General features: G+C 39.8%; 1 protein-coding gene across 4 annotated transcripts in view; it reads left to right on the top strand.

Annotated features, from left to right (window-relative positions):
* Positions 1 to 12,100, top strand: part of INTS10 (integrator complex subunit 10) — a 41,909-nt gene extending 29,809 nt beyond the window's left edge. For 2 of the 4 annotated variants that reach the window (XM_049771816.1, XM_049771815.1), the window contains exons 13-18: positions 342 to 450; positions 3,540 to 3,619; positions 4,904 to 5,066; positions 6,271 to 6,364; positions 9,454 to 9,531; positions 11,740 to 12,100. In XM_049771816.1, coding sequence (XP_049627773.1) covers positions 342 to 450; positions 3,540 to 3,619; positions 4,904 to 5,066; positions 6,271 to 6,364; positions 9,454 to 9,531; positions 11,740 to 11,896 — 681 coding nt within the window. In that variant the 3' untranslated portion in view covers positions 11,897 to 12,100. The remainder of the gene's footprint in view (positions 1 to 341; positions 451 to 3,539; positions 3,620 to 4,903; positions 5,067 to 6,270; positions 6,365 to 9,453; positions 9,532 to 11,739) is intronic. The other 2 variants (XM_049771818.1, XM_049771817.1) reach the window with 1 other exon arrangement.

The following is a 12,100-nucleotide window of genomic DNA, read 5'->3' as shown; positions in this document are numbered from 1 at the left end:
TTCTTTGTGAGCATAGAGCAGTGATGGCTAACCTTTTTGAGCCCGAGTGCCCAAACTGCCACACAAAATCAAAAGAATTTCCTCAAAGTGTCAGCATGTCAATTAAACCTTAATAACAAGATTTTGGTATCACACTCGCCTTCCGCTGCGCCGCATATCTTAATTGCAGACCTTCCTGCATGCCAGCTGCAAGGCCTTCGCATCATTGCGGGCATAGAGCTATGCAGAGGTATAGTTTATATTATTCCACTAATACGCTGTAAATAATTTACTTGGTTTCCATTTCAGAAAACTTCGCTTTAGTGCCTTTTTTTCATCTTTTTTTTTTGCATTTTGTTTAGATGACATGTGAAAAAGTCCTGGATTTGATGTGCTACATGGTACTCCCCATTCAGGATGGAGGCAAATCACAGGAAGAACCTTCAAAAGTAAAACCCAAATTTAGGAAAGGTATGGTGGTAAGATTTATATTTATTTATTTATTTATTTATTTATTTATTTATTTATTTATTTATTTTTGGTTTTGGGGCCACACCGGGCAGTGCTCAGGAGTTACTCCTGGCTGTCTGCTCAGAAATAGCTCCTGGCAGGCACGGGGGACCATATGGGACACCGGGATTCGAACCAACCACCGTTGGTCCTGGATCGGCTGCTTGCAAGGCAAACGCCGCTGTGCTATCTCTCCAGGCCCTATATTTATTTTTTAAAATAAATTTAGGGAGGCAGGACATAGAACAGGGGCTAAGTACGCAGTTTGCAATGTACCTGACTTCTATCTAACCCTTGGCCCCACACACTCTTCCCCTGTCATTTTGCCAGATATGGCCCTGGTGGTCCCCAAGCACTACTGGGGTAACACTGGAGGTCCTAGCATTGACCACATTCTTTGGTTTCAGCATTCAACCAAAAGGCTTGGTTGGCCAAAGAATGGCTCCCAGACCCCCTGAGTACTACTGGAAAGCTCCCCACTCTCAAAATGAAATAGCTTTAGTGCCCTAGGTTGGAAGATTTTTTTTTTACAATTTTTTATTAGATAATATTGTGTGATTTTCAAGGTTTTGAAAATTACATAAAAAGTTTGTCTCTTCAAGTTTTTCCTTGGCTCTAATTTCATAGACAGCTCTGTATCTGTCTTAAATTCTCTTCGCTTCTTATCTCCACTTAGTCTGGAAAAACTTGGTATTAGCTAAATATGTGTTATTTTTTAAGGATCTCAAAGGACTTGTTGTACCAGTGATTGAATTTTGAGTCTCACTTTTGCAAATCACTCTTCATATGTCTTGGTTGGTTTTTTTTGTTTTTGTTTTTGTTTATTTGTTTGTTTTTGGGTCACACCGAGCAGCACTCAGGGCTTACTCCTGGCTCTATGCTCAGAAATCGCTCCTGGCAGGCTCGGGGGACCATATGGGATGTCAGGATTTGAACCACTGTCCTTCTGCATGCAAGGCAAATGCCATACCTCCTTGCTATCTCTCCAGCCCAACTCTTCATCTATCTTAAAGCCTCATCTCAAATGGCACATTGCTTTAAATCTAAATAAATAATAATTGTTCATTAATGTAGTTTAAAGTTGAAATAGTTGAAAAATATATGCAAATTAAGCCCAAAGATAGAAGAGGGCAGGAAATAATAAAAACAGGAATCAATGAAATGTAACACAAAATATAATTAATAAAGCCAAAGGTTTTGTTTTTAGAAAGCATTAAAGTTAATAAAATTCTAATAAGAGATTAGGAAAATGAACACACATTGTGTAGATCTTTTTTTAAAATAGAAACTGATAACCTGGGCCCAGAGAGATAGCACAGCGACGTTTGCCTTGCAAGCAGCCAATCCAGGACCAAAGGTGGCTGGTTCAAATTCCGGTGTCCTATATGGTCCCCCGTGCCTGCCAGGAGCTATTTCTGAGCAGACAGCCAGGAGTAACCCCTGAGCAATGCCGGGTGTGGCCCAAAAACCAAAAAAAAAAAAACAAAAAAAAACAAAAAAAACAAAAAACTGATAACCTGAATCTAAAATTTAAATGATGGGGGGCTGGAGCTGTTGTTCCCAGCTGACCTATGTCAAACTGAGGTTCAATCCCCCTAGTGTCCTATATGGTTCCCCAAGCCAGGAGCAATTTCTGAGCTCAGAGCCAGGAGTAACTACTAAGCGTCACCTAGTGTAGCCCAAAAAAAAAACAAAAATAAAATTTAAATGATGGGGCCTGATAATATGCAGGGGTCGGCAACCTGAGGCTCTTTTGAAGCTTTGCTGCACCTCTGACGTGGGGGTGGGGGGGACACTATCACTTACCCTCTGCAGCCTCACGATGCTCTGTGTGGCAAAAATCTCATTAAACAGGTAAATTAAATATTTAATTGGCTATTAATTTGCACAGATATATTTTACATTGTTAAGTAAAAAAGCTCTTTTTCTCTTCAGATCGACAGCTAACGCACGATCCTGTATATAGCATTAAAATAAGAGACAGTGTATGCAGTGCTATATTTGTTTTAAATGTCGAAATGGTTTTGAGGCTCCCAGGGTTCTTTTCCTTTGGAAATGAGTTCAAGTGGCTCTTTATGTCTTAAAGGTTGCAGACTCCTGGTAGAGTATAAAAATTGCCTTGCATAGGCCAAAACCCAGGTTTGATTCCAGGTACCTCTTCTGGTCCTCTAAGCCCTCCATTAATCCCTGAGTGCAGACCAATAATAAGCCCTGAAAACCAAGGGTTGCCCCCCTAAAATTAAAATTCTGAGGGCCACACTCAGTGGCAAGTGCTGTGCTATTACTCTGGTCCTCAAATAAAATAAATTTACATGAAAATATCCCATAAAACAATCAATTTTTAGAAGGATGACTTAACTCTATAGCAAAACTTAGATATTAAATTATAGATATTAAGATAGTATCGAGTTAAGAAAGGAGAATCTAGAAATAAACACAGAGTCAAATAATTTTCAGGGATAATGTAATTCAATGGAGAAAGGAAAGCACTTTCAATAAATGGTACTGGACCAAATGACTTTTCATTTTTAAAGACAAGGAGCCCCAACCCTTTCCTAACATTATTTGTTAACATTAATTTAAGGTTGGGTGTAGTCTAAGTGGGAAGATTTAAATAATAACTTACTTCAGTTGGAGCCACTATCAGTAATGCTTGTGTATAACTGAGGATCAAGATCAGAGCCTTACTCAATAGATTGGGCACTACCACTGTACTATTGTCCCAGAACTTGATAACATTTTTTAAAGTATTTTTAACTAGTAATTGGTAACGTATCTGGAAGGGGAGTCAGATAGGTTATATTGGGTAAGGTATTTGTTTTGTACACAGTTAACACTGGTTCAATTCCTGGCACCGCATAGGGTCTGCCAAGATACACCAGTAATAATCCCTGAACTGTACAGAGCTAAACCCTGAGCACAGTGGGTATGGTACACAAACAAAAAAAGCAAAATTCTATAAGAAAACATGGCGGTTTTGATAATTATTGAGAACTTGGAGGTTTATGGGAGTTCTTGATAATAACAAGTATATTGTGTATCGTATTTAGGTTCAGATCTGAAGCTTCTGCCATGTACCAGCAAAGCTATCATGCCATACTGCCTGCATTTAATGTTAGCTTGTTTTAAGGTAAGCATAAAGTTGATGTGTTGAAGGAATTATAAAATGTTTGAAATGTTTGAAATTTGAAATGTTCTGGTGACATGAAAGAACTCAAATTGAACATCTTATGAACAAATGTTAAGTTTATTCTGTAACAAGAGCAATTTGGCTTATGGGGAAAGCACCCAGGCTTAGAATTAACAAATACTTATTAAATAACATCTGTCCAGGCCACAGTGATAGCACAGTGGGGAGGTGTTTGCTTTACATTTAGCCAACCCAGGTTCTATCAACAGCATCCGTATGGTCCTCAGAGCCTCCAGGAGTGATTCCTGAGCACAGGGCTAGGAAATAACCCCTGACTAATGCTGGATGTGACCCAAAAATAAACATACATACCTACAAACCGTCCTAGGTAAAGATAAGTAGGAAATAATAATCAACCTCAAGAAAACACAGAAAGTAATGTGGCACATAACTGTGTATTCAGTAATTGTTACGAATTATTTTACAAACCAATATATTAGTCATAGAAGAAAGGAAAACTATTACCATTAGATTCATAGAGAGATGACAAGTTGATTGTCGTAAGAGTGATAGAGTTTAAGCATGAGCATACCAATAAAGGCCTACCTGAGTTGGGAAAGGTGAGAGATTAGAAACCGAGCTCTTGCCTGCAGGGAGAATGGAACATTAGATTTGAGAAGTCTTAATGTTTCACAAAGGAGAATGAGCAAAATTGCTGCAATACTGGGCAGTGACTCCCAAACTAAAGTCAGAAGAATCAACTAGGAGTAACAAACAGTTCAAAGTGTAATTGTAGAAATAGCTGCTGCTCTGGCTCTCCTGTTCACATTTCTGCTTCTTTTCTTAAACCTTTCCTCCCAAATCCCATGTTTTCCTCAAATTCTTTCTCCCCTTTTGTTCACCCTCCAATTCCAAATTTCCCCTTGAAAAAAAAATCCCCCGATTATTATCTCACATAGAACTATTACATAGAACCATTCTCCAAATTCAAATTCCTATATGCATCCCTCTACAGGTATCTGGTTATCTAAGAGAGGTGAGGCATTATCCTCCTTAGAAAATGCTTGTGTTGGTTTTTTGTTGTTTGTTTTGTTTGAGAACCTCTCTACAACCCTAGAAAACACCTCTGATGTTTCTAAAGACATTTGCTCTCTGCTTCCTTAACATTTTTAATGACCTTTATGATATTTTATTATGATACCCTTTTATTTAGGTGATCCTAGTGTGTTGTTGATTGCCGTGATTGCCGTGATCTCCTTTCCCTGCATAAATCTTGTCTTGCAGCTCAGAGCCTTCACAGACAACAGGGATGACATGGCACTGGGACACGTGATTGTATTGCTGCAGCAAGAGTGGCCTCGAGGAGAGAATCTGTTCTTGAAAGCTGTCAATAAGATTTGCCAGCAAGGAAATTTCCAGTATGAGAATTTTTTCAATTATGTTACAAGTATCCTTTTTGTTGAGCATAAGAACATCTCATTTTTCAGAATGAATGCATAGTACAAAAAGGAAACATTCTGGGAAGAGATAATGGTTCTCACGTAGAAAAGGGAAGTGGAGGGTGATTAAAAATGAGATTGGGGGGGTGGAGAGATAGCATGGAAGTAGAGCATTTGCCTTGCCTGCAGAAGGTCGGTGGTTCGAATCCTGGCATCCCATATGGTCCCCCAAGCCTGCCAGGAGCAATTTCTGAGCATAGAACCAGGAGTAACTTCTGAGCACTGCCAGGTGTGATCCCCCCCCCCCCGCCCCCCCAAAAAAGTGAGAGATTTGGAGCCAGAGCAATAATACAGCAGGTAGGGCACTTACCTTGCATATGACTGACCCGGGTTTAATCTCTGGCACCCCATCTGGTTCTCCAAACCAGTCAGGAGTGATTCCTGAGCACAGAGCCAGGAAGTAAGCCTTGAGCACAGCAGGTTTGGTCCAAAATCCAAAAAAAAGATTTTAAGAAAAATGAGATTAGTGGCAAGTAGAATTGTGAAAGTCATAAAAGCCTTCAAGCCCTGTTCATTTTTAGCTTCTGGCGATTTATAGAAAGGAACCTGAGATGCCTAAAATACCAGCCCAACATGACTGGTTTCACCACAGAATATATAGTTCATTGACCTTCATCCCTTGCACTTTTAGGGCCCTCCTGGGCATTGATTTTCCACTAAGATCTATCCTTAATGCCATAGCTATCACTTGTACCTCTCCATACCTGCTTAAGATGCTGCCCACTTCAGCAGTTGCTTTCAGCAACAGTATTCCATACTGTTTGTTAGGGAGAAGCTATCTGAGATGGAAAGTTACATGTTTTATTTAGTGTTTATACTTAATTGCTTAATACATTAGTGAGTTTCGAGGAATCTATTTTTGTCCAGGTGCCTAACTCAGTAGTTAATTTTTGGAGCATATATACCACCATTACCTCTTTGGTTTTATATTAAGGAAGTAAGAATTTGCTTTGTAACTGTATACTTTAAATTGTATTGATATGGTATATTTCCAGAGAGGTAGTTTGACTAGTGTGCAGATCATATAGATCTGAGTTCTGATGCCAGCTCACTACTTGGTGGCCATATTCCTCACTTGTTATATTCTGTTGTCCTCACCCAAGAGGACAGGCACCCAAATTTCCACATGGTCATCCTGAATCTAAACTGCAGATATTGACATGCTGGAAGAATTTGCCTACTTAAGGACTCAGGAAGGTGGAAAGATTCACCTGGAATTACTGCCCAATCAAGGAATGCTTATCAAGTAAGTTTCTTGTCTTTTGCTGAGATTTTGTAGACTTACGAGAAATATTTGTGCATTTCTATTTGTTGCGAAGAGTTCATAGGGAAGAAATAAAAACTGGTCTTTGCTTTTGAGAGTAAATTAGAATCAGGATCCTTTTCCCAAAAATATGGCATTTTTCTTAACTATATTTCCATTAAATAGGGTTTTTTTTATGTCACTTTTGCAATTTTTCACTAGACAAGTCACATTCTGATACATTTTTCTTTCCAAGATTGGTAGACTGATTGATTCTACAAATTTCTGATAAGACAGAGTATACATTTAATTAAGAACAGCAGGTTTAGAAAATTCATTTACAACCTAAGACCTACAATTTTTATCAACTGAGCTTTAGCATTGAATTGAATCCCTCCTACAAAGTCCTCATTGCTTCGAAAAGCATAACGAAAACTAGCCAGATCTAAGGCCTCCAGGAAGATGTTGCCAGCTAAGAAACTGGCTAAGTGCTTACATGCTTAGTTGTAGACATGCTCTCCCACAGCTAGGAGTTAGTGACCATTTATGATTTTTAAATAGCTCATAAATTTTGCTTCTATCCTTTGATACTCATTGTAGTTTGGATATATCCTCTGTGCTGTAATGGCCACGCTTAGCTTTATTTCATACTTCTTCCTTTGCGTCCTGCCTATTAAGCGTGTCTGTAAGTCAGTGTTAGAGTCACTGCAAGAGACTGAACCCTGAGTGTAAATAAGTGTTGCTATGACAGAAAACTTTGCTCTTTTTCCCTAAATTATGAGGTAAACAATATTTCCATTGCTGAAAGCAAAAATCTACATCTTTGTTAGGACTAAGAAATATTGAAAGAGAGAAGTCAGAAGTGTTTATTCTAGATAAATTTAAATTTAAACATAAATTTTATGTTTTTTCAAGACTAGATATTGTTCTAGAGATGAGACTTTAGTGGTAGAATACATGCCTTGTCAAGCAAAGCCCTGAGTTTGATCTCCAGCAACACAGAGTGCTTAATACCTCTGGGTATAGCCGCAGTATTGTCTTCCATCTTTGCCACTGCATAGCCAAACCAAATACTAGTTATGACCTTGGAGACCCTAGCTGGGTCACACTGGAACCCACTGCTCATAGCAGCCAAGCTTTCCCAGGATTGGTCTCAGGCCCCATACATTGCTGAGTATGATCCCTAAAGAAACTGTGGAATCCTTTCAAGCAGAATGGGAAGATTATATCTTTCCACTTTCATTTATTTTCTAAATGCTATTAAAAATTCTAAAAATCTAGAATAAATTAACAAATGCTGCTTTTAGAAAAAGCGAGACCTTTATACATCAGATTTCTCACAAGAGATGCACATCTTTCCATCTCTATTTACCTCCAAAAATTGGACATAAAAACAATGGGGAAATAACTGCATGATTCATAATGTTTTTATTGTTTGAGAATAAACATTCCCAAAAGAACAAACATTTTGAGATGGGATTCTAGGTAACTCTGAGTTCTGATTTTTAGGTTTTGAGTCTAAATATTTAAACATGCCTTTAAAAGCATTTTAAAGTTGAATCTCAAACTTGAATTTATTATAAACTTTTCCTCTTTAACCAGTTTTGATAGAGCTGAATAGTAACCTCGGTACATGTAAGTAAGCCCTAGGACAAGAATAATAAAGAGGTATTAGGCCCTAAGAATATCACTGGAAGGCCAGAGAGATAATACATCAGGTAAGGCATCAGTACATCTATCTGATTATACATCAGATCAGATAGATCATCATCCCTCACAGGCTCCCCCAATTCGCCAGTGATGCCTGAGTGGTAAACCTGAGCACTAGCAGGCATGGCTCCAAAACCAAACCAACCAACCACCACAGGAAAGGGCTGCTTAGAGAGTACAGTAACAGTGTCCATGTATTTCTAGGCTCTTGAGGTGATAATGCCATGCTCCTCCTTTTGTCCAATATAATTTTAATTTCTTCTAAGTCCAATAGGAGAGAATCAATTATCTTAGATTTCTTGTTTCATCCATTTGGAAGCAGGAATAAAAATTGTTACTTAGTGAGCTGCCCTTGTTGGACTTTTCCATCTTTACTGTGTCTCAAGGTTCATTTGAAACCTACCTTTTGAATTACTTTTGCCTAACTGGGAGAGGGAAGAGCCAGCTGCATAGACAGAGCTCTGCTAATTGGGTTCCAACCAAAGTCTCTAAAATCATCGCAGACCTTTTGTTGCCCTGTAGAGTGCAAAGATGCGATGAACAGAGTGCAGGCCCTCCCCTTCAGTCCCATTGTGACTCCTGTAGTTGTGCATCTCGATCAGTAGATAAAGTACCCACTGAGGCACTAAAGACATTTTGCTCCAGTGTATTTCAAAGAGTGAACTATTTCTCTGCTGCTAATTGCAAGATCGAATTGCATTAGACAGGATGAAAATGGAAAACTGTCTTGCTTTTGCTCTGAATTGGGTGTATAGTAACATTCTCTGAGGTGCTCACCCTGCTAATATACTGAATCTTTGTTGTTACAGAGTTCTGCAAGCCACGGCTCCCAGACTCTTTCCCTGCACCCCCCCCCCCACTTCTTTTCTCAGTACTTTTTGAAATTCAGATCCAACATTCCTTGATCAAATACATTGCCAGCCCCTCTAGGACCTCGGAACAGCCTCTTCAGTTTGGGACATAGACTTGTCCAAGATGGTTACCAAAAGTCCCGAGGTTCATTTTTGGGATTGGTAAGGGGCAAGAGAGGAGTGGAGAGTGAGGAGGCTCGATTTGAAAATGCATCTTCTCAGATGTTGACACACACCCCTCCACTACCTCCTCCCTTCGGTTGCATTTCATCATGCTCTTCCTCAGTGTTTTCTTTACCAACTCTCAGTGGGATGAGCTTGGTGACCAAAACCCAGATGCCTCTGAACAGGAGGGGCCACTTGCTTCTCCCATGTTCCCGAGAACCGGGCTGTGGCCAGGGGCTTGTGGAGGTGAAAGGTTTTCTGTACAGTCTGCTTCCAGTCCTGTGCATTCTCTCTGGAGTGTTGTTTTTGCAGTGCAGGGTACATCGGTGTGGGTGTTTGAATGCTGCTGTTTGCTGTTTTTTAAAGGCCTTCTAGCCCTCCCATGGGGTTGCTGCAGCAGGAATTCTTACCTGTGCTTCAGCCCAGCATACAGACTGCTGACAGGTACCAAGTGGAAAAACACCTGCTCATAGTGTGCTGTTTTGTCAACATGTTTTACTGCCCATGGTTTTCAGCTCTTTGTTCCTCAGTGCTCTTTTTCATTCTTTATTTATTTGTTTAATTTGTTCCACATTCCTTGGCAAACCATCTGGTTGTAATATTATAACATTTCTTATTTTTTTCCATAAGTTGCCAGTGTTTTTGTGTTCAATTTAAAAATCATTATGGATCTAGAAAAAAGTTATTTCAAATCGTATTAGATTAAGTGCACTAATTAAGTGCATTTAAGATTACTTGTATTAGATCAGGCACTAAACTATGATTTTCTTTTAATTAAATGTAAGAAAGACAACATTTAGTCATAAGAACCTCAAGATGTTGAAACTTACCATTTTTATTCCTAGATTTTCATATTACTCACCAGTATTGAGATTGAAAATGGTTGGACTAGAAAGTCACACTTCCTGGCTGATATATTCCATTCTTAAACCACAGAAGTGATAGAGCTCATGCCTCCTATCTGTGAGGCTTGGGTTCTATTCCCTATATCACAAAAAGAAAAATACCCACAGAAAACTAATTCTCTTCATCCAAATTTAGCACAAGCTCTCTTGGATTTGTGCTGTCCTTTATGAGAGCAGCACCACTGCATTTAACCAGCATGATCCACATTTTATGTTACTTTACTTTTTTGTAGTCTTAATTGGGGAAATTTGCTTTAAATCACTAATGACAGTCTGGAGTGATAGCACAGCTGTAGGGCATTTGCCTTGTATGTGGCCGATACAGGATGGACGTTGGTTCAATCCCTGGCATCCCATATTATCCCCCAAGCCAGGAGCAATTTCTGTGCTCATAGCCAGGAGTAATCCCTGAGCATCACCGAGTGTGGCTCAAAAAGCAAAATTACAAAAAAAAAAAAAAAAATCACTAATGATATTGACTTACTGTCTGCAAATGCCTATGACTTATGTTGGGTTAGCAGGTTTGCTTTCACTTGGGTTTTAGCCCCTGCCCCATAAGAGCAGTATTTCAGGGCAACACAGAGCAGTCTGCATCTCTGTCCAGTGGGATTCCTGGCCTCACCTCCCTGACACCATACTTGTTCAAGTTCCTAGCTGAGCTTGACTACAGACACAGTGTACACTCTTGGTACTGCTGTTTCACCATGGAGTTCTTGAACTTAACTAGTGTCCAGTCTAATAAAGCCTGGGTTCTTAAGGATATTCAGTTGTGTTGCCACTTCATGGCTTATATTGTACTTATCATCTATGATGATTCAAATTTAATTAAAAAAAATTTTTAGAGTTGGTTTCACTGCTGTTGTTTTACCTAATGTATAAAAACCTTTTTTTAAATAAATCCCTTTAACTGTTAAGGGGAGGAAACAAAGTAGTAAGGTTGGGAATGCAGGTTGCTTCTGTGATCAGACTAGACTTCTCTTTCTTTCTTCAGTTTGCTGTCTTAAGTGGTCTAGGATTTCTTCATGTTGATCTCTAAAGGACAACTTTTAGAGTTTGGTTAGAGATCTTTCCTATGTTCCATTCCTTTGGACATCTCCATAGACATAGAAGTCTCCTGAGTGCCTGACCAGAGCTAGTGTAGATGTTTATAGATCGCAGTCTGTTCTCTGTGATTCAACTTCTCTCTCCCCACCTGCCTGTCTCAGGACCCCAAGTCCTCCCACTGCTTCTCTGGCACACAAGAGTCTAACTAAATGGGCTCAGCACTCAAAGGCACTGCCCAAGCCCCTGACAGCTAAATCCAAACCCCAATCTTCCTGAGCATTTCCCAGAGCAATGGCCCCAGCTCAGTGTGGTGACAGTCCTTCTCCCTCCCACCCTCCCTCCCTCAAGGCAGTTGGCAAAACTAACTCCATGCACTCAGCACCAAGGAGCCAACCAATGTCCCGCTCAGTACAGGGACGTACTATGGCAGAGCTGCAGGATTCAAAAGTAGTATGTGCTGTTTGATAGAACATTTAGATGTTTAGCTCTTTGTGTAGGAAAAATGCCCCTTAGTTTTAAGTCTGAGAAGGAATGGGTGAGAATGAAGGGGTGTGGGGTTGAGGTTGGCTGGGTTTTTGTTTTTTTAATTTTTTACTTAATTTACATTTAAGTTTGAGGCAGGCTTCATTCCTATCCCAAAAACACTGGCCGGTGCTACTGGAGCTAACCTTGGTATTGTCTGTCTCCCTGTCACTGCCCTCAGGCACCACACAGTCACTCGTGGCATCACTAAGGGCGTGAAAGAGGACTTCCGTCTGGCCATGGAGCGCCAAGTGTCCCGTTGTGGGGAGAACTTGATGGTGGTATTGCACAGGTTCTGCATCAATGAGAAGATCTTGCTCCTTCAGACTCTGACCTGACAGAAACCTTCCATCAACAGCTTGAAGCCCTATGACTTTGGGGAAAGATGCACAGTACTGATGATGTAGTTCTTTCAAAGGAGGCCATTTGACTCTTCCAATATGAAAGCTATTTCTATTTTTAGGAGTCATTCTTTTTGTAATTTTTGTAAAAGGCAAGAACCCATTTTGTAAATAAAATTCTGTAAATGTGGTGTTATAAAA

This window comes from Suncus etruscus, chromosome 4, assembly GCF_024139225.1.
Source record: "Suncus etruscus isolate mSunEtr1 chromosome 4, mSunEtr1.pri.cur, whole genome shotgun sequence".
In the NCBI taxonomy this organism is placed as follows: Eukaryota; Metazoa; Chordata; class Mammalia; order Eulipotyphla; family Soricidae; genus Suncus; species Suncus etruscus.
Note: the sequence above shows the minus strand (reverse complement) of the source record. Positions and strands in the feature narration are given on the sequence as shown.